Source organism: Astyanax mexicanus, chromosome 14 (assembly GCF_023375975.1).
Source record: "Astyanax mexicanus isolate ESR-SI-001 chromosome 14, AstMex3_surface, whole genome shotgun sequence".
In the NCBI taxonomy this organism is placed as follows: Eukaryota; Metazoa; Chordata; class Actinopteri; order Characiformes; family Acestrorhamphidae; genus Astyanax; species Astyanax mexicanus.
This window is the reverse complement of record NC_064421.1, coordinates 38,346,068-38,372,159: the sequence shown is the minus strand read 5'-3', so window position 1 is coordinate 38,372,159 and position 26,092 is coordinate 38,346,068. Positions and strand designations below refer to the sequence as shown.

General features: G+C 39.5%; 1 protein-coding gene across 2 annotated transcripts in view; it reads right to left on the bottom strand.

Annotated features, from left to right (window-relative positions):
• ush2a (Usher syndrome 2A (autosomal recessive, mild)) overlaps positions 1-26,092 on the bottom strand; it is a 440,168-nt gene that overhangs the window by 303,435 nt on the left and 110,641 nt on the right. For both annotated transcript variants that reach the window (XM_049464244.1, XM_022672674.2), the window contains exons 20-22: positions 23,945-24,089; positions 14,456-14,686; positions 1,361-1,491 (exon numbers count right to left, since the gene is read on the bottom strand). In XM_049464244.1, coding sequence (XP_049320201.1) covers positions 1,361-1,491; positions 14,456-14,686; positions 23,945-24,089 — 507 coding nt within the window. The remainder of the gene's footprint in view (positions 1-1,360; positions 1,492-14,455; positions 14,687-23,944; positions 24,090-26,092) is intronic.

Below are 26,092 nucleotides of genomic sequence, written 5' to 3'. Positions count from 1 at the left end.
GGTTTAGGCTTTAGTGAATGCTTACTAACAGAATAAGTGGCATCAATGCAGATCCCAGCATGCTCTTGGTTAATAGCCCTTGAATTTGTTTAAGACAAAATGCATGCCTTCGATGGTGTTAATTCTGCTAATCATGCCCCTGGGCTCCGGAGAAGCTTTCTTCACTCTGCGCTCTGGGCCCTCCAACATCAGCGAGTCCCCCAATAAGGAGTGATGGTGGGAGGGGAAAAAAAGAAAAAACTGGCATCATTTGCAACAGCTTTTTACAGGAACTAAATATTCTTTCATGAGACAGCGTTTTATAAACTGCTCATTAATTTCATCATTAGAAAGAGTGTGTGGGGAAGCATACCAGTTTCCTGTGTCACGCCCAATTAGCGTCCCATGGTGCTAATCCCATTAGAATTGTTGAATTCGTTAATGGGGGAACTAATGGGCACGCTATCAGGGGACATTAATTGGGCATGACACCACTTTTAGTTATAATTATCAAACTACCCCCGACAAAATATGTTTATGAGTGCAAAAACCGGCGAGTTTCGTCGTTGGCGGATATTGGTGGGGAGAGATCGGCGGTGGTCTCGCGGACACTAATGCGCAAATCATCTTTCATGATGGCTTTCATCATCAGAGCGACAGGCTCGCGCCGGCGAGGTGGCATTGCGCTGCAACATAATTAGCATGCTACTGCCGTTGCCTTACCCGTAACTGCGGGTAACAAGTTAATTGGCCTCCAATTCAAACATTGCTTTAGTTTGAAAGTTCTCCATGGAAAAAAGGCAGCAGGCAGAGTTTCATGGGATCAAAAACTAATTATTTCCCCTCTTAAAAAACAATATTGGTTTTGGGTTTCACAGGAGAATAGAAAAGTAGCCATGCTAAGCTTTCTTCCCCATTATTGACCCATTTAAGCAGTGGTATCAGAACCCGCTACATTTAGAGATGAAGATTTAATAATGGAGGAACAGCAGGGCTGGGCCTGTAGTACATCAAACAATATTAATATTGAGTCAGACACTGAACTAAATGGCTAAAATATTTCTTTAAAGGAATATAAACGATATTCATAGGGGAAGGAGAACATAATTTAAGAGAAAGCCAGAAGAAACTGTATTATCTAATGGCTTAAATGGCCAATTTATAGTGTGTTAAATATACAACAATACAATTTAAGTGACCCCTAGTTTCCTTAATATATTAAACTGCATTGCAAAATCATTGACAGGCCAAATAACATAAGAAAGGAAATAGAATTGTGACCCACAACTTGCAGCAAATAATCAGACTAGTGACATTTGTCCAAGCAGCCAGTGCTCTACCGTTTTGGCCAGGTGTATCCAAATAAACAACTGTGTCGTACCTGAGGGTCAAAGAGGAAGTAGGGTCGGCCCCCACGAATCTGCAGCGCCACATATTCTTCCTGTTCACCGGGAGAAAGAGCACACAGGATCAGCCCGTCCTCTGCTCGTGTACGGAAGCTCAGCTGAAGACCTGCACAACAGATATACAAATTAATAACAATAATAATGAGTCAATTTTTTTTTATTCCTGTATTCCTGACAAACCAACAATTCAAACAAATATAAATGATCCATATTGTACAAGCTGAAAAAATAGGGTCCAAAAATAGAGTCTGATTCAAAATTGAGTTATTTTAGTGTAATTTCACAACTGTAGTTGGTTTCCCTTGTCTGAGTCAGTTAATAAATTTGTTAACAGTTTGGTTTGATTTTTGAACAAGCAAAACTAAATGCACCAAAAAGCATCCCAACAAAGCACAGTAGACAACATGTTGTCTCCTCTAATTGGTCAAAGCTATTTGGCCCAGGAGCTAGAAAGTATATATAGCAAGAAGGTTCTGTGTTCCAGACCAGTGCGTATATTGTGTAGCATGTTTTTTTAAACACTGATCGTTCATGCAGTTGCGTAGGTAGGTGGAGTTGTGCTGGTTAGTGTTCAGTGTAAAAAACAGCTAAGCATGGAGCAGCAGCAGAGACTGTACTTTCATAGCTATGGTAATTATCTGGCTAACATATCATATTACTGCTGTACCTGAAGAGCAGTTTAGCTTAAACCTTAGGAATATATTTGATAGTCAGTTTGGACTGAGGTCGGATCCCGTTCTAACCACAAACAAACCGTTCCGGAGTTGATTTAAAGCCAGACTGAGACCACCTCCTCTCGCTGGTCTCTCCCAAGATTACTGATTTTACACATGCCCAAACGAACTGTACCAAGAGTGCAAACGAACCAGACTGTTGTAACTGGACCAAATAGTGCTGATGTGAAAACGACCTAAACAACCTCATACTTACAGGCCTTGAAGCTAACAAATAGCAAATAATAAACATAAATGAAAATAGAGATATCTTAAAAAATACAAATAATACTGTTGTTGGTGCTGTTATTAAATCAACAAGCTAAGTTGGATATCAGATTTAAAAGATGCAAAAACACTGTGCAAAAAAAAAATAATCATAAGCTTTCTTTGCTAAAAGAACCATAACTGGCAATATTGAGGTCAGAAAAATGTATTAAAGTTATTTTGGTAAATTGAATGACAAAGGCCCTTTTACAACACTTCCAATTTTATCTTCATATTTAAAAAAAAAATAAGACAAAATATAATATCAATTACTTTGACACTGAATGTGAAACTGACAGACTGGGACATTGCATTATTTTAAAATTGGCGTCTGTTCAATTTACTGTGGTGCTGGATGCTTTAAAAACAGGATGACCAATCAGGTGATCAAATGTACAGTGGAGCTCCATCATCAGGGCAGTGTACCAAATAAATGAGTCTGAAGCTGCAGAAGCACAGAAAAGCGTACACTCTGATTAGCACACTGCCTGTTAAACTGCCTGCATAGTTTAAATACAATATTTTTCTGAACAGCTGGGAAATAAAACACATCACAATGACACAAAGTCCCCTTATTTACTCAGTTTATAAAGTTTGTCTAAGTCTTGTAAGAAGAGCGCTCACTCACGTCGAGGAGGAAATTAAGGAGCAGATGAAAGAAGCAAGACTTATGAACATAAACTGAAGGAATGGAGATTTATACGTGCTATGGTGTGTTTAAAACTGTTAACACAAAAAGCATTGGAGTTGCTGTAAAGGTTCCGATACTTTAAAAAACGCATCCGTATTTTATGTCCACAAAAATTGCATTCTGTGTGAAAGTATATATACTAAATATAATTTAAAAAATCTACATTAAACCAAAGCTTCAGAAGAGAGAAAGAGAGTTAAAGCGAGAGAGAATTAATGAGACATGCATGCGTGTATTTGTGTGGAAGTGTGTGTGAGAGAAAGCCCACATTCAGAACACTGAACGGTCCCACAGCATTCCAGATGATCCAATCTCCACAGACTCTCTTCTCACAGAAGTGTTTCTTTACATTCCCTCCAGCTCTGCTCTAATAAACCCTCCACCATCTGACCTTAAATCAGCCACAAAAACACCTTTGAAGTAATATCCCTCTTCAATGCGCTTAATTAATATGTCGAGGGCTCAGAGTCCAAACCCACTCAAATACAGACCAGATCCAGATTAAACAGATTCCACTTAATCTATCACTCACTCTCCGGGGAATGGAAGTTGTTGCAAGTCTGACTGACCTCATGTAAAAGCATCAGGATGTATCTGTGCCTCAGATCCACATGACTGATAGTAGGATTACGTATTTGAATCACAAAAAAAAATGCTTTACTTTCATGAAGCATGGCATGGGATGGTTAAGAACAAGCAGGAGGAGAAAACGGAAACTAGAGAAAAGTGCTAAAGCAGGGCTGCAGAGTAATAGATGAAATAATGAGGTTTAGATTGCACTAATTGCACTAACATGAAAATCAGTGTTTAAATATAGTGTATGTTTGTGTTTTTCATATGTAATCTACGCTCACTCCGTTCAGTTGCAGGAGCTTATCTCTGGTGTACCAAATCCTGTCCTGGAAACAGCTCCCTCCACATTGTAGGCCAGCAGTAGGTAGAGCAAAATCCATACCCACTGTTGGTATACAGTGAATAGCTCTATTTGAGTAATGTTCTAATTCATATTATAGCAAGAACTACTCAAGTAAGTAAAGAAAATAATACTTTAAGAAATAAAGCAGTTGCTAAGACCATCAAAAACATCATGATAAAACTGGCTCTTATCGAGGCCATCACAGAAAAGGAAGAGCAAGAGTTACCTCTGTTGTACAGGATAAGTACCAGTCTCAGAAACCTCAAGTGAGGCACTGGGGCAGTGTGTGGCTCCAAAGCAAAGGCAGGACTGAAGTGCTCACCACAAGGCTTCCATACTTAAACCTGACTGTTGCTGGATCCCAAACAGAACCTGTGTTTGTTGCTAAAGGTTGAGTTGGTTTGAGAGAAACTGAAACACCTGTCATTTTAGTGTGGGAGGTTTCATGGCTAAATTGGAGCAGCCTGGTGCCCAATCTTCATTAATTACACATTGCACAAGTAAGAGCAGAGTGTGAAGGTTCAGTTAACAGTGTAAGAGCACAGTTTTGCACAAAATAATATAATAACACAACATTATGGGTGACATACCAGAGTTCAAAAGAGGACAAACTGTTGGTGCACGTCTTGCTGGCGCATCTGTGATCAAGACAGCAAGTCTTTGTGATGCATCAAGAGCCACGGTATCCAGGGTAATGTCAGCATACCACCAAAAAGGACCAACCACATCCAACAGGATTAACTGTGGATGCTGTAAGAGGAAGCTGTCTGAAAGGGATGTTCGGGTGCTAACCCGGATTGTATCCAAAAAACATAAAACCACGGCTGCCCATTCAATGTGCACCTCAACTCTCCAGTTTCCACCAGAACTGTCTGTCAGGACAATAAATTATTGTGGTCTTAAACCAGGTGTTTCAGTTTCATTGTCCAACCCCTGTAATTAAGGAGTGAAAACTGGATGATTACTGACTTTTGGTTGAATCATTAGACTTGGAGCGCTAGTTCACACATAAAGAAGCAACATTTGGAAACAACATAGCCCTGGCTAGTCGATTATATATGGGTAAGTGGACAATTATGTTCATTTGAATTTTCTCCACAAACTCACTGGTAAATCAATAATGTGGCACAGTTAAAGATGACTGGTCTGAATTACTTTGACCCCATAATTGACTTCTGCTGGATTACATAAATAACTTGATGCATCCAAATAAGTAAAGAGCTGATTGGTGTTTGGTTAATCTGCATTTTGCTGCTTTCTGCAATATCAGTTCTGCAAGAGCCAATATTGAGACATCTGCTCTGTCCCAGATATCACAACCTCAATTCCTGTATATAAATATAAATGAAAAGTCTTTTCAAAGAAGCTAAAGTTATCTCATAGCTTACATTTAACAAACAAGATATTTCTTTACCTGAGTTTCCATTCCACCTTAAATTGCGGGAGTTCCATGACATGCCATAGTTTTATTAAAGCTAATGTTAGTGAAAGGTTTGTTAATAAAGCCTTTTAGAGTGTTAAACAAGAAATCTGAGTGTATGTTTACATTACATGTACACTGTTGTACTATGGACATGTTGAAGAATAATAAACTTTGATGTAACAGTTTAGGTGAATTCTTAATGTAAACACTAATGTTTAATAGTTCTCTAATAATCTATTTCATCAGAACAAACCTGTAGTTAATTGTTACCTAAATATTACTAAATTAATCAGAATCAAATGGATTCTCTAATCCCAGCCCTAAAACTCTGAATTTTAAAAAAAGCATTGTGCATTGTGTTGTGCGCAACTAAAATGTAATCTTTAAACTAAAGTTCAGTCTGGAGTCATCAGAGAAAGAAAAAGGGGGTGTTTTTTTCTTAGAAAATATATGCAACTTTATTGTAATTTGGAAATGGTTAAGAATAAATTTCCAAAAGAAGAGGGGTTAGAAGAACATAAACGACAAGTTGACCACCACAAGCCCTTTATCCAGTGTGTACGTGTATGTGTGTGTGTGTGTGTGTGTGTGTGTGTGTGTGTGTCTGGAGATGTCTGGGGAGACCCTTGCTCCAAACTTGGTGTTTCAGCACAGCGGACCTCTCCTGGGTGATCAGCTATTTTTTTTGACAAGCTCTTCACATCCATCAGAGCATCCAGCCCATTACGGGAGGAAAAGCAGGGGGCCAGGGTCCCAGCGGAGAGCGTCCTGACAGGTCTGCTCAGAGACAGCGGCGGTCAGTGGTCTCCCGAAGCCTCGGCCCAGCCGGGAGAGATGAACGATGAGGAATGAGATTCACCTCAGAGAGTCTCCGGACCGGCGTTCAGACACTGGAGATGTGAAGCACTCTTGCACAAAGACTGCATCAGCACTTCACCAAGCACTTGGAGTAAATTCAGAGACCGGGCGCAGACAGAAATGGAACTTAAGCTGGGGTTACATCTGACTACACATTTTTGTAGCTATTTTTTTACGTTGACAACAACTGAAACATTTAGGCCCAGCGCCATTTCACCTCTTACCCCTTCCACTTAGCCTTACACCTCTGCTTTCTGCATTAGAGGCTAGAAATAGGATATCCCCACTCATGTTGAAATAGATGGGTGTACTGATTCTTGTTGGGATAGAGGGGTAGGGTGTTCTGATTCTTGTTGGGATAGAGGGGTAGGGTGTTCTGGTTCTTGTTGGGATAGAGGGGTAGGGTGTTCTGATTCTTGTTGGGATAGAGGGGTAGGGTGTTCTGATTCTTGTTGGGATAGAGGGGTAGGGTGTTCTGATTCTTATTGGGATAGAGGGGTAGGGTGTTCTGATTTATGTTGGGATAGAGGGGTAGGGTGTTATGATTCTTGTTGGGATAGAGGGGTAGGGTGTTCTGATTCTTATTGGGATAGAAGGCTAGGGTGTGCTGATTCTTGTTGGGATAGAGGGGTAGGGTGTTTTGATTCTTGTGGGGATAGAAGGCTAGGGTGTGCTGATTCTTGTTAGGATAGAGGGGTAGGGTGTGGTGATTCTTATTGGGATAGGGGGGTAGGGTGTACGGATTCTTGTTGGGATAGAGGGGTAGGGTGTTCTGATTCTTTTTGCTGGGATAGAGGGGTAGAGTGTTCTGTTATTGTTGGGATAGAGGGGTAGGGTGTACTGATTCTTGTTGGGATAGAGGGGTAGAGTGTTCTGATTCTTGTTGGGATAGAGGGGTAGGGTGTACTGATTCTTGTTGGGATAGAGGGGTAGGGTGTTCTGATTCTTTTTGTTGGGATAGAGGGGAAGAGTGTTCTGTTTTTGTTAAGATAGAGGGGTAGGGTGTTCTGATTCTTGTTGGGATAGAGAGGTAGGGTGTTCTGATTCTTGTTGTTGGGATAGAGGGGTAGGGTGTACTGATTCTTGTTGGGATAGAGGGGTAGGGTGTTCTGATTCTTGTTGTTGGGATAGAGGGGTAGGGTGTATTGATTCTTGTTGGTATAGAGTGGTAGGGTGTACTGATTCTTGTTGGGATAGAGCGGTGGGGTGTTCTGATTCTTGTTGGGATAGAGGGGTGGGGTGTTCTGATTCTTGTTGTTGGGATAGAGGGGTAGGGTGTTCTGATTCTTGTTGGGATAGAGGGGTAGAGTGTTCTAATTCTTGTTGGGATAGAGGGGTAGGGTGTTCTGATTCTTGTTGGGATAGAGGGGTGGAGTGTGCTGATTCTTGTTGGGAAAGAGGGGTAGAGTGTTCTAATTCTTGTTGGGATAGAGGAGTAGGGTGTTCTGATTCCTGTTGGGATAGAGGGGTGGAGTGTGCTGATTCTTGTTGGGATAGAGGGGTAGGGTGTACGGATTCTTGTTGGGATAGAGGGGTAGGGTGTTCTGATTCTTGTTGGGATAGAGGGTTAGGGTGTGCTGATTCTTGTTGGGATAGAGGGGTAGGGTGTGCTGATTCTTGTTGGGATAGAGGGGTAGGGGTGCTGATTCTTGTCGGGAAAGAGGGGTAGGGTGTTCTGATTCTTGTTGGGATAGAGGGATAAAGTGTTCTAATTATTGTTGGGATAGAGGGGTAGGGTGTTCTGATTCTTGTTGGGATAGAGGGGTAGGGTGTTCTGATTCTTTTTGGGATAGAGGGTTAGGGTGTGCTGATTCTTGTTGGGATAGAGGGCTAGGGTGTGCTGATTCTTGTTGGGATAGAGGGGTAGGGGTGCTGATTCTTGTTGGGATAGAGGGGTAGAGTGTTCTGATTCTTGTTGGGATAGAGGGGCAGGGTGTACTGATTCTTGTTGGGATAGAGGAGTAGGGTGTTCTGATTCTTGTTGGGATAGAGGAGTAGGGTGTTCTGATTCTTGTTGGGATAGAGGGGTAGGGTGTTCTGATTCTTGTTGGGATAGAGGGTTAGGGTGTGCTGATTCTTGTTGGGATAGAGCGGTAGGGGTGCTGATTCTTGTTGGGATAGAGGGGTAGGGGTGCTGATTCTTGTTGGGATAGAGCGGTAGGGGTGCTGATTCTTGTTGCGATAGAGGTGTAGGGTGTTCTGATTTTTGTTGGGATAGAGGGGTAGAGTGTTCTGATTCTTATTGGGATAGAGGGGTAGGAGGTATATAACTTACATAGTTTTAATGAATTATGGCCCATTTTATTTATAACTTTTTATATATAACATACAAGAACAATAATAGTTTGTCTCAGTAGCTAGTTAGCTAAATCTCATGTTCCACCTTTAATGGTGCAGCACCAGTTTTGAGAACATGATAACAATAATCTAGAGAATAGCTAATACATATTTAACCACTCAGTAATTCACAGCAATCCTGTAGCAACACAATGGCAACCATAGCTATACCATAGCAGTACATAGCAACAGCATAGTGACACCTTAGCAACTGCATAGCAACATCTTATAAACTGCTCAGCAAAATTCTACCAACAAAACATTACAATACCAACCACATAGTAACACCCTAGCAACCACTTTGCTCCTTTTTTGTTTACTTCCGTAGGTATTAAAGAAATATTTTGTTTCTTGCCAACCTAACTGGTTAATTTTTATCTAGTCAGTATCTTAATTACGTCCCTGCAAGTGAATGTGCAACAATGTTACATAAAATATAATTTTGGTTAATTGGTAAAGCAATTAAGGACTGTGCAATATTGATACTGCAGATGGCTGCAATTAGTAAATGAGCTCTATTTGCATCTTCCTGCTTTCTGGGGATTTCTTAACATATTATCAGCCTAAAACTGGTTTAAAAGCAAATAAGATACATTTAAAATATATTTAAGGACTTGTTATAAATACACATGTAATTGCTTCATACAGTTCTTATCAATTTGAGTTTATCTTTACGTCTACATATTTATAGCTGATAAAAGCAGCTTCACTTAAAATAACCTAATTTCAACACTTTTCTCATTATAATCTGTTAGATGTATGAAGGATCTGTGAGACGTGTGTACGATAAGCTTGGACAGACGCTAAATTGGGCCAAAACCACTTGCCCATGCCAAAAACCATAATATCGACAATAAGTAAAACAAACAGCGCCATTTGGATTTAATCTGCTTAGTACATAACCTGAATAACTTCAGTCATGTTAGCATTATTGCGGCATTAATCAAGTTGTTGCGTATTAATGAGTTTTCAGCAAATGCTAATTACTGTCATAGATTCTGCAGCACCCCATTAAATATACAAATTACAGAATTAAAGAGCCAGAGCTTTTCATGATTAATCTTTAAATGAGGAAAAAAAAAACTAATGATGTCTGTACAAAGTTTCCCCTCTACTTTTCACACACTGAGGCCGCTTGACAATCAATCAAATTAATTAAGGAAAATAATTTGTATCATTTAATATTCAGCGCTACAATAGCATGTAGTCTTTGAAAATCACTCGGTTCTCACTTATTTCAGCCCCCTTGTACGGCTGCAGGGGAAAAGCTATATTTAAAAAAATAAATTATAAAAAATAAAAAGGCTTCGCCCGCTTGTGCTATTTTGTTTTAGATATTTTCTGCACAAGCAATGGCACCTGGATCAGTTAAAACAGCTCCTTATAAATTACAATAAAAATAATAAAAATTAAACAAATTACTAGTTATGGGCCACCGGCTTGAGCTTTTAGATTTTTTTTACTTCCAGATTAAGATTAAAGTTTTCACACCTGAAAATCCTGTGCACTAAGATTTGTGTGTTTGTTACATTGTAAACTGTACATTTAGTCTGGATAGTTTCGCTTCAGACTGCAGTTTAGTGAATGGATTAAAGAACTTTTCTACGTCTTGTCGTCATCAATTGTTTTGTAGAATACCTGCTTTTTCAGGTGTCGTGCCAAATTCTACCCCTCTCCCAGAATTGGACTCCCCTTCGCAGGAACATTCGCAGCAGAATGAGTGTAATAGATTGTTTTCAGATTCCTTTTATTTCTGTTTATAAATATGAGTTAATCTACAGTTACAGTAGATACAGGAATCCCCAGCATGATTTGTTGTGACACACCTGCACACCAAGAGGAGAGGAATTTTAGTACAACACCACTTTTACCCCGTTTGTTTGTTTGTTTTAAATAAATAAATGAATGAATGTGTGAAAAAGCAACAATCAATTGTAAAGAACAGAATGTTTCAACTTCCTTTAATTGGTCTGAAAGCTGAACCATCTAAAAAGTGTTTTTAAACTGCAGATGAACCGGACCACGGCTCAGTGGATCCAGACCGAGACCACCTCTTTTGGTCAGACAAAATTTTGTTGCTTTGTTATGGGCCATGACTTACGAAAAGTCTAAAAGTCCTGATCAAACAAGGCAGGTATGATAACCCCCTAAGAATCGGGAACAGAGTCGAAGACACAAGCCGCCGTAATGCATCAATGAGGATTAAAATGCAGATCAATCTGCTGCAGTGATATTGCATTTTTTAATCTTGTTTTTTTTTTCCCCCGTTTGATTGGTTGGGAGTTGTGCACTCTGACAAAATCATTTAAGGCCCCAAATTAGATGACCATTGATTTCTGCTTAATGCATTGCTTTGGCTACATTTCAATATTATACAAAGTATTTGTCCCTGAGCATGTTGTTTGTTCATTTCATTATGCCTCATTTCAGCCATTGAGCTCTTCGCTCTCATTTATCCAGTCCCCACCCCCACCCCACCACAGCCCCCACTTTGTCGGCTCGATAAAAACAGCTTGTTTTCAACAGGGAAATCTTTATGTTTTCTCCGCCCGGTCGCACAATACGTTCGCTCCTCGACCGCTGCCGAAAGGGCGACGGACTTCGGGAGCGCGGAGTGGCCCGGCCTAGTCCTAATGTATCGCTAAGTGGAAAAAGTAGAACATCCGATTTTGAAGAAGTGCGACGGCTAAAGATGTGGGCCAGGGGGGTGTTGCTGCTGTTCCGGTTTGTTCTTTGGGCTCCCTCATTAGTCGACGGCCATTTATAATGCCAGCAGGCCCAAGGACGAGCTCTCCACTTTGACTGCAGCCATTGATCAATTAGAGAGTCAGCTGAACTCAACTCCGGGCTTGATTTATAAAGATTTATCCGTTTGTCATTATTTAAGGAAAAAACTGGAAACTGCAGTGCTAAATGTTAATAGAGTTTTGTGGGTGGGTGGGGGAGGGTGGGGGGCTAAGGAAATGGCCATTCATTTTCTGAAATTGCAAGGTCAGAAAGGGTCACTCGGTTCTATGCACGTTTCTTAAGGAGGCAATTTAGTGTCGCAGACTTCTGAAGCAGGATCTCCTAATTGTCTCTTTTTTAATACAAATAAAGTGTGATTTGTTCGATATCTACAAGACATGAGTGGAAACAGGAAAAAGACTCGCTACAACACGGCCGCGTGTTCCTGAGTAAAGGCTGTTGTAGTTAACAGAGCGGAGAACAGGGGTTATCTCTGCTGGATGGGGTGATGCAATGGGAGCAGGGGCTCTACTAATGTAGAACATATTCCGCTGTATAGTTATACAAAGGAAAGGTCAGAGGGCTTCAGTGTACCGCAAAGGGCTCTATGTGAATAAAATAAATAAATAAATAAAAAAAAAAAAACACTTCACTCTGAGCAAAGACCTAGTTTTCCTGTGCTGTTCAGCTGCAGATTCTAAAACATGGTTGTTTAAACATGTAGCTGTTTAACCCAAATGACTGTATAAAAAATGCATGAACACTAGGGGTGTGCCATATCGTATCGTACGCGATAATATCGCCAACATTTTTGAATATCGTGAACGATATTATACCCTGAAATATCGTGCCATAACACTCACCCCTAATTATCACATCAGGGTTCAACTTTTTAGCTGTTTTAAGCAAAAAAATTCACACATTTCTCATTTCCTATTAAATATCTACTAGAGACAGATTAGATCTGTCCAGTATCATTTATTTTACTTTAATCCTGTTACAAATCTGCTAAAATTCTTGTATTTTTTTAATATCTTATTTTTTTTTGTCATATCGCCAAGAGTATCGTTATCGCGTTAACACCATGAAATATCGTGATATTATTTTAGGGCCATATCGCCCACCCCTAATGAACACAGTGGATCTATCCCCTGCTGTTCTTCTGAAATTAGTGACATAGGATAAGACTAAAAAGTGGTGTACTATAACACTGTTGGATATCCCAAATATTGGATAAATAAAGATCCTGGACTAAGAAGCCCGGTGACTGGGTTCACGGTGGACTTTTAACTCACACTACTTTACTCTAACAGCTCTGCAGCTTCGTTGTGTCACATGATCACAGTCTGCAATTTGAAATTACCCATTTGGCTAAATCTGACACTTGTACTTTAGAAAATATTGATGTTAATTCATGTGCTTTTTCTCTGTTACTAAAAATGATAAATTATTTTAAAAAAATCCATAAATTCTCACACCAACTGTCTTAAGTCTTAAAAGGCACATTAACAAAAATGGTTGAATTCAGGGATAAAAGGAAATGAATAAAAGACTATTATAAAACCCCCGGCAGTTAAACCACCTTGGAGCCACAGTCAGAAAAGGCATATCTGCTATCTTACATTTAACTGACCAATCTGATGATTCAAGGCAAGCCTACTTATGACATTAAACGCAATTAAACTGTGGGTAATCTAAACAAATGGCAGGATCACAGATTTAAGGATTTTTTTTTGCATTAGCAGATGAACCAGAACCTATATTCATTTGGAACTCAATTCCCCAATTAAGTTTGTAAACAAAAGTATAATTGCCCTTTGTCTAATCGGGGAAGTCATTAATTTATCAGGCTGTTAGAGAGAGTGAGAGCTGAATAAAGAGTGTTCTCCACACACACACACACACACACATACACACACACACACACAGGCGCGAGCACACACACGCACACACATGCACACACCACACAATCTGATGTGCTGGTTGATCCACATTCACACAGTAAATTGCATTGAACTGGACTACAGAAGAAAATGTTGGTCTCCCTAATAGAAGTATATACAGAAAACATGTTCCAGGTTTGTCAGACACTAGAGGGCGCTCCCGAGTGAGTCCAAAATGAATGGCTTAATATGGAGCATTTGAGAAAAATCTGTTTATATATGTTTGTTATTTTTTATGCTGAAAAATTCACTCATTATATATAAACATCAAATGTTTTAGTACCAAAAACAGGATTTGTAATTATTTTAAACTCCAGTTTAAACCTTATAAATATTTTCTGGTTGTAACTCCAGCATTAGCTCACCAACCAATCAGCTCACAGAAGCACTCATAGACTCTCTTTAGCGTTTTGCAGTTTCTGAAATCGGAAATAAAAAGTGGGCAGGCTTTTCATAAACCTTTTAGTGGTTGGTGTAGTGCAGTGCAGTGTAGTAATTAACATCAATGCCTTGCTTGTGGATTAATTGTCCTGACCAGGCAAGAACATCACACTACTCCAGTAAGAGTACTTGGACAAGACGCCTAACCAAACACTCTCTACCTGTAATCTATACACATAAATCTAGGTTTAAAATAAAACAATAGCAAGAAGCTCAACACCAACATTATGCTTACAGAATTTCACGCAGCCTTGAGATTCCTGCATTTTTAAACAATATTCACATATAAATTTAATAGTTTAGTAATTTCTGTACACTGGCAAAAGGGTCTAGTGCAAAACTTGGGACCTAATGGATGTCAGACATTTTTAGGCAAATCACAGCCATTATTTAGATAAATAAATGTAGATAGAAATTTGACAGGCAGACAGACACATAGAGGAACTGATAAAGATATATAGATACATAGATATATACATATATAGAGAAATAGATAGATAGACAGACAGACAGACAGACGGACACACAGAAAAGTCTGCCATATGCCTTTTTACTGTACCTGTAACATCCGTCTTACTCTATAATATGTGCTTCATACATTATGCTTGTATGCTGTCTACTGAATATTTACATAGTGACTGCACTGTGCTGTGGAAAAGGTTTGTAATAATTGAGACTCCAATACAGTAATTTATTAAAACCCAACACTTCACTCCACAGTTCACTTGGTTTAAATGCTGATTTAGGACAGTACCTGTGAAGTCAGTGTTGGTGGGCAGTGTAGAACTGGGAAAGTGGAAGTATCCGATCCCGGTGAAGCGTCTGCCTCTGACCACCTGGCCCTGAGCATCAGACAAGGACACGTCCGTCCTCTCCACCTGGTACACGGGCGGAGGGCCGTTGAGCTCAGCCGGGGCGGCCCAGGAAATCTCCATTCCGGTCGTGTTCAGCGGGTTCAGCCTGGGTGCCTTCAGACCAGCAGGAGCTGTCAGAACAGAGGTTTAAGACTCTTTTAAACTGGAATTTTAATTTACAGCTCAGCATAGGACAGCCCGGGCACCGACTGAGACCGCAACAAAGAACGGAAGAGGAAAAACAGGGGGAAACAAGCGAGTGAAAGGAGCGAGGGCGCTCAGGTGCAGAAGTGGCGAGGAAAAGAAAAATGTGCATTTATAGTCATCGCTCCATGCATGCCACTGCAATGTTTTAAATGGGGCTCTCACGCAGTAAATTACCGACCAGTGACACATCCGCCGTGCATTTAGTCCACTTTGCCCGTCAGCCCGGACCCACTAGGGAGGCTAATAAATGACGTCCGTGGGAAATGGACGTGTTGTCTTCAAAGGCCCATCGCCATGCGTCGTGTCATAAATTACTCTCAATCAATAGCACTTGAGTCTATATAATTGAAACCCTGATCATTTCAGATTCCTCCTGCTGATTTAATAGCACGTGTGAAGTCCTGGTGGACATTAATCACTTTTGCCTTTAAACGTATGGGTGGTAAAAATGAAGTGTGGCTGAAAAAGCAACTATTAGTATTGTTGACTGTTTGATTGCCGTAATTGACTTCATTTTCAGTGTGAATTCATAAGAAACACAAAAGTATCACAGTGTATTTAATAAGCAATCCCTCAATCTCAATGAATTACGAGATGACTTTTTATTTCTTCTGAAATCAAGGGTTTAAAAAGTAAATACGAGTATATATAAAAGTGTACCCTGCTTTAGCTGGTGAAACTGTCTATATTGTCCAGGGTTGACTTTTGTAGACTACATTTTGGACCATGCGTTGCTATGAAGACTGGATTGAACTCAGTGACAAGAGCATTGGTGAGGTCATCCACAAGCTGGATGAGCTTTATCATTCCAGATAAAACAGTTCCACTGCTCCACAGCTCAATGTTGTGGGGCTTTGCAGCCTACCCCTGGCATTAGGCATGATGCCAAAATGTTCAATATGATGCGTTTTTGAAAACACTGCTCATGTGGACAACAATATTTTTAGAAACGGAATTAAAAACGCCCGTTTTTAAAAAATATTCGGATTCGTATAGACAGGGCCTAAGTCTACGTTTACAGGTGGCCCAAATTTAATTTTCTGAATAAATCCGGCAAATTCAGGTTGTTCACACAATCTTTTTAAATGTGACCCATATCTGACATCTGCCTGAATGGTGCATGCTTTGTTAGTGACAAGTTTCAACTTAATTACTTTCAAAATCTTAAGAACTATAAAGTTCAGAATGCAGCTGTAGTCATGTTTGATCAAATAATTAGAAACACAGCATGGCTGTGAAATGAGTCTGGTAATATTATTGGAAGAGATGCATGAGTCCAAATATTTTTGAGCTCTTACACTGCCATGCAAATGACACTAGTGGGCCACACTTACTGACCAGCAGATCTATGCTAGAATTTCCAATGTACACCATAATGCTGCGTTAGACATTCTCAGAGTGGGACAAACAAAGAAGGCTTATTGTTTTGTCGTTCCCTAGTCAGTTCACTATATAGCAAATGCTACAGTATTCAGTAAATAGTGAAGCAGTTAATAAGTAACCATTCAGAACATATCTCCAGTTTTGGTGTCTCACCCACAATTTAATTAATCCAATATTGGTTACTGTAACATAAAAATGTATGTTTTCATTTTTGCCACACTTTAAGTATATGTCAAGATAATGTAATTTTGGTAGTATTTTTTTTGTTGTTGTTTACAATTTTATAATAAATGGGCCAAGAAAAACAATTTAAAATTACTTTTTAGATTTTTAGATTGGCTTCCCCCAAAAGTTAATAAAGTTTTTGCCTTCTTTTGTGAAATTTACGTTTTGAAAAAGCAAATGATTTCTGTGTCAGCGACAAAATACTCAAATGAACCAGAAACACTGTAGAAACTGACACTAATATAAGAGGATATAATTTACCTAAAATTTCTCTTTGCTGTGCTGCACGTGAAAAACCCAATCCAGTGGCCCCCTTTTAATCTAATGCATTCTCTGTTTTGACAAGATTCACAGGCTAACCAGGAAGGTTAATATGGCTTTCATCAGATTAATGAGGGCGCCAAATCTCCCGGACATGTCCAGCAACAATTACAGCCCTGTCTCTGTATTTGTGTAATTTTTTAAACGCAGGCTGACATTTTCAAAGACTCCGCAAAGCCCCCTGGCCCTTTTACGCACTATAATACTTACTTACATTATTTCCGTAACAGGGAAAGTATTGATTTATGCATAATTGTCCCAGCTCTCTACAGCGGGAGAAATATGCATGGCACAGTTCGAGTCAATACGGTGTGCACAGGCAGGAATACACTTGTACTGCATGCCTTTATGGCTGTAATATACATAAAACATTACCATCAACTCTTGATTAGCTGTTCGCTTTTTGACAAGATCAATACAGTCAGTCTGACTCCCCTTTAAAATTCTATGGGCTTACACAATCCCATGTCCTTCTCACCAGTGTGATCAAAAAATGAGTTATTATGCTTTTTGCTTTTTTGTTCTGCTTTTTTTTTTTAAGGATATCCGATGGTGACCACCACTCAACAACAGTATTGTTCCATTGAGAGTTTCAATACCAGAAACTGTGAAAAAAAAAATTCTAGAAAACATATTCATTTTATTTGTAAATTTGTTTGTTGATTTTTTTATTTTTTTATTTGTATTCTTTTTATTTGTGTTCTTATGTACTGTGTCCTTGCAGTCTTAAAAGGAACATTTAAATAATAATAAACATTATAATAATAAAACAAAAATTATTATTTGCCCCTTCCATGCAAAACTTTTAAATAAGCGTTAATTCAGGGTCAGAATTTTAACACTACAATTCCGATGTCTATGAGAGAAAGTTAAATTAAGTTTTTTTAAAGGTTGTTTTTTCATCACCAACCTTAAAAGATATAATATAATCAAGAAAAGCAATGTTTATTCAATGTTCTTTGCTATCAATTGTTTGTTGCTGACAACCGAATGGCCAAATATACTAGCTACTTTGTGCTATGAAATCAGCATGAGAAAAAGATAATGTTGCTAAAGCTAAGCTAGCTTCAGCTTTACTAAAAAAATGTACAATGTAGTTTTAAAACGTAGTGTAGAGGAAGGTGGATGGAATTTTTAGTGATCGTCATAGAATTTAAAATGACCTTAATCATTTTACATATAAAGCACATAAAACATCCACAGCTATTTTCCAAACCTTATTTATGACAATATGAGCACAGTGATTACACATCTATTTTTATACTGTGTATAACTTACTGTAAACCGCCAAAAGCTTGAGAAAGCTTCAGCATGGGTGATTTTTTAAGGAGATGACATTTGCTGTCGTGTTACTGAAGCTGCACTTAGCATGGAGCTAACCTAGCTAGCAATTAGCTAGCATGCAGGTTAACACAGAAACAATAAAGAGTCTAATATGGTATGTCCGGATTTATCAAACCGTGCGTAGGCAGAATCCCACAAACTTTCTCTTAGTACATCACAATCAACTTGAAATCAAGCGCAAATGCATGAAAACGTCACACCTGCCATGTCTCCTCCCTCAATTACGCAGAGTACAATGTTATAATAATAATAATAATAATAATAATAATAATAATAATAACAATAATAATATGTTAGAGTATAATATGCAAGTCAAGAAAAAAAAGTGTTGCACAACGCGTAGCGCAATAACTAATAATTACCCATGTTTTAAACGCATTATTCTAAGATGCATAGTAAATGCTTTCATTTAAATGAGTTGCTTCCCAAGAAGCCCCCCGTCACGCACTCAGCTTGTTTTCTTATCCTCTTATGCTCTTGGAAATCTAAAACGGCTAATAAGTCAGTCATCATCCTGGGCCAAAAAAACATAATGGTCACGGAAAATTCGCTCTCAGTGCATTCGGCCATTAGCAATATTTTCCAATAATGCCAATGCTGCCATCTCCAACAACTCCAGCGCAACTTTTTATGCATGTTTCAGTAAGCCAATGAAATTGTCAGATTAATTTACTTTATTTTTCCCAATAATGCTAACTACAATGTGTGCATAAAGAATATCTTAATAGTTGTAATTTCAATGCATCGCCTCTAAGTGTCACCAAATGACAAAAACACAATACATACGCACAAAAAAAAGGCGTACGCCCGAAACGAAAGTGTCGTGAGGGAACGTACTTTCTCACGTTCAAGTCAAATTTAGTACATCTGACCGTGAGCGTGAAATATGGCGTACGCAATGTTTTTGTGCGTACGCACCTTTAGTACATGAGGCCCCTGGTCTGCTCTTTAAAGACATTTACTCAAACTTGTGGAATGCAAGTTGTTCTGGTGCAGATTGCCATTAAAGTGACAGATGACGCAAAACTCAAACACTAAATTGCTTTGATTCCAGTTTACATTTTGTTCCCTCAAATTTAACATTACTATTGATATCACTTAGAATCCATGATTGTATGTCAGTGCAAAACATTTTCATTTGTAGACTTTTAGACCTCAATAAAACACTTAATAAACTATATACAGTGTAGCATAGCAGCAGAACCCATTTCTGTAACACACTGAGACAACAACACACAGACCCAGCATAACCGTTCCACCATCTACGCTGTGGATGATGTTCACTCCAGCATTGAGAGAAATGGGCTGCAATTCCGCTCAAAGCAAGCAGCTGCTGACTGCTCCACTCGAACAGATGGTAATTCGGTCTAATGGTGCATCCATATAATAGCGATGGGCATTGTGTGTACAGACAGTCATAAAAAACCAAGTAAGGATCGCATAAATTGCAATAATCAACATCAAAGTCCTGGCAGAGGAGATGAGTGGGTGGGTGGAGGGGGGCAAAGCTTAAGGGAGGCATAGTCTTGAGTGGGCTGAACAACAGGTTGGGAGAAGCATGTGTGTGCTTGATTATTGCTGCCACTGGGAGCGAGGTGTGTGTGTGCGTTTGTTTGTGGTGGGATCGTGTGTTTGTGTGTGTGTGTGTGGTATGTAGGGAAGATGGCAGGGAATGAAGGTGTTTTCAGTAATAGCCCAGTGACAAATGAAAATCCCATCCAATTTGATTTGAAACAACTGTCGGATACAACATTAGGTCAGAGGCAGAAGGAAAACCCAGTGTTTGATAGCTAATTTCAAATGAACAACATATTGTGTATTGTCTGTTTATATCACATAAACACACTTCTTACTTAACGACAGCAGCCAAGTGTATGAGAATGCTCATACTAGTACAATGATTTTTGTGACCTCTGTGCAATGCCAATAACCAATAATAAAAAATGAATACATTTTTAAATTATCATTTTGAAAAGTTTATAATTAAACAAAGCAACAAATTTTATATAAATTTAGCATTTAGTTGAATCAGGGACATTCTTAGGAATGTTGTAAACTAAAAACTAGAACTAGATTGGACTAGAACACTTTCTTCATATTTTTCTTATACTCCTGATAGGCTGTAATGTTTGTTGTGTTTGCTGTAAGATAAATAAGTGAGGCAGAGTGAGGTAGAGCAAAGCAAGACGAGGTAGAATGAGATACTGTAAAGTAGAGTGAGACAGAGCGAGGTATAATGAGAGCGAGATCGAGTAAGACAAAGTGAGGTAGATTGAGGTAAAAAGAGATGGGGAGTGATGTATAGTGAAAAAGAGTGAGGCAGAGTGAGCCAGAATGAAGAAGAGTGAGGGGAAGTGAGGCAGAGTGAGGTAGAGCAAAGCAGGGCGAGGTAGAATGAGGTACTGTAAAGTAGAGTGAGACAGAGCGATGTAGAGAGAGGTAGAGGAAGATAGAGTTACGTAGAATAAGAAAGAACAAGGTAGAGTGAAGTAGACAGAGGCAGAGTAAGATACGAGGTACAGTAAGGTAGAGTGAGGTAGAGAGAAGTAGAGGAAGGTAGAGTTAGGTAGAATAAGAAAGAGTAAGGTAGAGTGAGGTAGAGAGAGGTAGAGGTCTAATCAAATATAGACTGGTAAAAATAGTGCAGTCAAGTGAAGATCTGAAAAGCCTTTGAGAAGCTTAATCTATTTTAGTTGTTTCACATCGATATCACAATATCCAACAGTGTTATTATACATCACATATTATACACCCCTACTGAACACCCCCCCCCCACCCCCTCTCCTACACACAACAGCACAAAGACCCCAGTGCAAACAAGACCAGCGGTGAGTGTGTTTCCCACCATATGGACGAGGCGACGCCATAGACGGGAGCGCGCAGAGTGGACCATATGTTACAGTGGCGCCATGAGCCTGACGGATTCATGTCCATCACTTTCCGCTGTATCAATTAAAGGCCCTTGAAGGCTGCTTGATTTGTGCCTGTGTTATTAAAGCCCGCTAATTCGTCCTACTTACATATTCCGTATAAATCTCAGTGAGGGCCGCGTGATTCATGGCGTTCGCGGGGAGCTCGCCGGCACATTTTTCTCCTTGTAATTAACAGTAAATTGTTTTTACTGCCGAGCGATGAATTGGGCCCCGCTTAGGCCGCAAATGGGGGAGTGGTGCCGGGAGAGTGGCGAACAGTGGTGGCAGGTCTGAGGGAGTCATTAAGGCATCATATGTGGCGAGATGGAGATAGTTAATAAGGACAGGGAGACAGGAACAAAGAGACGGACATGGAGGAGACACTGCTTAGAGATACTGAAAGAATTTAAGATCATGCTATTTTGATGGTGCAAAACCTATATGTCATTTTATATTGCATGTTCCTAAAATTTGTAAAACAAGTTGGAAAGGACATGAAATTAAGCAAATCAACTAAAACAATTAAAAGAATGCAATTAAACTATGAGTACACTTTTTTAACAAATGCTTTTAAAATCTATTTTAGAAGGCAATCAAAAAGTAAAAACATTTAATGTGTTTTAAAGTGTTTAAGGAGTGATAACACAGATTAAGCTATTTCTAAGCAGTTGCTAAGTGGTTGCTATGGTATTCCGTGTAGTTGCTAGGGTGCTGCTGTACGTTTGCTATGGTGATGGCTGCTCGTTGCTTTGAAAAATCTTCTTGATTTGGGGGTTGTTAGGGTACTGCTATGGTGTCTGGATCCTGGAATGTTGTTATGTATTTGTTTTGTTTTCTTACATAGTTGCTAGGTGGCTGCTCCTTGCTTATATTAGTAATAAAGGTGGTTGCTGAGATGTCACTTGGTGGTTAGTATTGTTTTGGTTAGGCGGCGTCTCTAATGTTATCTAGTCAGTATGTTTTCCGATATAAGTTTTTTAGTAGTGTTGCTAGGCTGTAGTATTACCAAAAAAAATTATTATAAATTGCAAATAAGCAAATAAGTACTGGTAAACTAGTAGAGTCAAGTGAAATTTAGCAAACTGCCACAGAGTGTGGTGCTCCCTCCACCATGATTAATAGTTGGTAGAGCGTTCTTAGGGTTGAATTCTTTACCATTTTTTCTGTGAATATACCTCAACTTTGCTGTTGAACAAAACAATGAATCTCATCAGATTATTTTTCTTTCTAAGGATTTTTCTTTGTTCATGTGGTCATGTGTGTTATATAGACGAATAAAGAACATGCTTGTCAACCAAATGCTGCAACCTGTCAACAATACAATGTTAAAAATACAGTAAATAAAATATATATATTTTTATTTTCCATTTTTTAAGAAATGGACAAAAAATAAATCAATTGTAAGACATATTCTGCTGTGACTAAAATATCATGCTATCATATTTGTTGCCATACTTTGACGAACGATGAGGGACTGTAGTGCTCAAGCCAAGCCCTCACTGTGTTTCAGTGTATTACTGAGGTCAGTGGGGTTCAGCTCCAGTGATAAAAAGGAGAAAGACGTACAGAAACAAAGAGAGAACAAAAGAAAGCACTCAGACTTAAAAAAAATGACTTGATGACATACTTTCTCAAAGTGTGTGAACGCCTGAACCCTTTCTCCCCACCCGCCTGCCTGTTTCCAATTTCATCAATTTCAAAGTATGAAAAATAATAGAGATAACCTGAGAGCGAATCTAAAATAGCTTTTATTCATATTCCTCTGAGATAAAAGCCTCCCATTTCAATGGAGAGTAGGCCAAGCGGTATTTGCTCCAATTCATAGGTTTACACACGTCACGGCCCAGCGCCGGGATGGGGCTGCGCAATTAAAGGTGACACTCGCTGGTCCGTTTAAGCGAAGTGGTTATGACCGATGACGGACGCTTTCCATTAAAGTCGCGTCATTAATATTAAAATGGAAATTAACATGTATCCCACACATTTGCCTAAGACAAAAACACACTTCCCAATTTATACTCATAATTAGATGTTGAGCGATCACACACACACACCCACGCACACACACACACATACACACACACACACACACAAACAGACCACAAGCTAGATGTCAGAAAAGAGCTACTGATCAGCCACTGGTAATAAAACTGTTATGATTTCTTCACACAAAGGCATTTTTTACTTTATGGAAACCTCACAGTGTGTTTAAAAAAATTAATCATTTTAATGTTCGTTTATCATGCGATAAGTTGAAAAAATAATCATTGTGACAGGCTTAGCTTGTAAACATGAGTAAACCTAACGTTTTATGTGGTGAGTCTTTTGTCTGGTCTTGATCAGTCTTTTTTATTTGTTTTGTATTTTGCCTTGACTTTTCTTTTTTTGTATTTTGTCTTGTCTTATGTCTGGTCTTGACTTGTCTTTTGTCTGGTCTTGATCAGTCTTTTTTCTGGTTTTAATTGGTCTTTTATCTGATGTCGACTTGTCTTGTCTTTTCTCTTGTCTTGGCTTGTCTTTTATCTGGTCTTGACCTGTATTTTGCCTGGGGTTGACTTGTATTTAGTCTTGTCTTTTGTCTTAAATTTTATCTTGTCTTGTCTGGCTTTTGTCTTGCTTTTGTCTTGTCTTTTTTGTCTTGATTTGTCTTGTCTTGTCTTATTTTGTCTTTTGTCTGGCCTTGACTTGCCTTGTCTTTTTTCTGGTCTTGACTTGTCTTTTTATATGGTCTTGTCCTGTATTTTTTCTGGTCTTGACTTGCCTTGTCTTTTGTCTGGTCTTGACTTGGCTTTTGTCTGGTCTTGACTTGTATTTACACTTGTCTTGTCTTGTCTTGTCTTGACTTGACCTGCCATAAATTGTCTTTGTCTTAATTTGTCCTGTCTTTTAGTCTGGTCTTGACTGGTCTTTTGTCTCGTCTATCATTTCCTATCACATATCTAAATGTCCAGTAGAGTCTTGGTATGTACAGAGGTGTGATGATGAGAGTTAACTCACCAGAAGGCCTGGTGCGTGCGGAAGCCGGCTGGCTGCTCACACAACCCTGAGTATTACACACAGTGACCGTGAAGCTGTATGCTTCGTAGGGCTTCAGTCCCACCACAGTGTAGCTCCGCTCCTCTGCTGAGGCTGTGTACAGCAGCTGGAGACACACAAACACAGATAACAGAGTAATTAACATTGATACACTCAGCTGCATGCAGAACACACACTGTAAATACTGTATATTCACTATAATCTGCCATTAAAAATGTCTAGCTTCTACTGTACTGCGTATCAGTTTTACAGAAGCACTATACAGATATACACACACAATCTGCTCAGCACTTTTTTTATAAAATGATGACTTAACACTGACTGTGGGTCTAAAAGGCTGTGGAGTCGACCAAGAAGCTCTTACTGAGAAAACGAAGGCCTCTTACAGACAACCTGGTAGTTCATACCTCAACATGTATATCAGGGGTCGGCAATAGGCGGCCCATGGGCCAGATGCATGAAGCATGAAACATCTGGCTTGTGAGATTGTTTTAACTATAATAAAAACATAAAATGCTTCTCTGGCGAGCGTTTGTTCATGTTCCTCCCCTGTCTCTCTCTTGGCATGAGTTTAGTTTCCGCCTGTTCTCGTTTTTCCACCCGTCTTGGGCTCCACATCTCCTTATAAGGGTGTTTTTTCCCGAACGTGTCCCAATTCACTAGCCAGGGCAGCGGTATTATATTGGACCGCGACCCTAATGACACGTTTGGGTTTTGGGTTTACCTACTTTGAATTCAACTGTTCTGCAATTGTGTTCAACAATCCTCTGGGCTGGAGAGCTATATCTTTATACATGTATATCTTTATACATTTTAATACAGGACAGCTTCTCTGTTGTGGACAGTCTCAAAACAATGTTTTTTTTTTTTACATTGCAAACAAACTGATTCAGCAAACCCAATTGAAATTTGTCCTGGAGCATGGTTACACTAATATTTTGAGAGGGCGACATGAAGTGCTCTGTGCAAACTTTAGGGCTGAAACAGCACCGCAATGCGTGTTTTTTTAATTCTGTGTAAACATTTCATAAAATGGCAGAAATCCAATATTAAAATGTTCATTTGGAGGAGGCTGGCTCAGCTTGGTACAATAACACGTCTTTCTCACAAGAAGCTCCCTTTGTAGGTGAACATCTTCACCTTAATGTCTTCAATATAACCAAAGCATGAGTAACAGAGCCCTCACTTCTGCTGCTTGGTGCTGCACGGTGTGGCATTGCATTCGGTGTGAGGGTGGCTACCTTCATGTGTCATGAACCCAACCAATTAAAGAAGAAACTCATCAGTGAAACATTCTATCTGTAAGGCTTTATAGCAGTAATGCACACACATACACCCACACACATAATACACACAATATCTGTCATACCCAGCTGACTTGACATATTTGTAAAAAAAAAAAAAAAAAAGGAAAAAAAAAGAAAGTGTAGAATATAGCATATCTCCGGGATACTGATGAAAAATATTAATGCTAACACCTACTTATCAGCCTAATTAGAATCTAAGATAGTGAAATCCAATTAAAAGGGAGGTTGTTAAGGAAAATTAAGCTCATCAAATCTCCTTGAAGCAGCGCAGACTGGAGGTGATGCCGATACGAGCTTCGGCCGCTCGAGTGAACCGGCGGCTATCACTCCGGACGCTGAACCACTTTAACCTTTTAAAGGTTCCTCTGGTTTAAACACACATATAGAGGACACAAGGCTTCACAGCAGTGACGGGGGAAACCTTTCCGGACAGGTGGGGCCGCGGCGGACGCGCAGGGACGGACACGAGGAAAGAGCAGGAGGAAAAAACAAGAATGCATACACAAATGAAGGTTACCGAGAAGGAAAGAAACACACGGTCAGCGTGTAATTGCCTCAGATGCTGACTCTCCAAGGGGGCGACTGAGGGGCAACCGAACAATGAATTGTTTCTTATTCACCTCGTCCAATGGGAACTGCAGCTTATCCTTGTCCAGCAGAAATAAATAGTTCCATGTAAATGTAGCACTTCAGGAGAGAACTGTACTCCCTGCTTTGTGCTAAACACCATGTTTGGTTTGCATATGCATGCAAAAACAGAACGTCTTGAGTAGGAGAGGGGAGCAATCAGGACAATATTAAA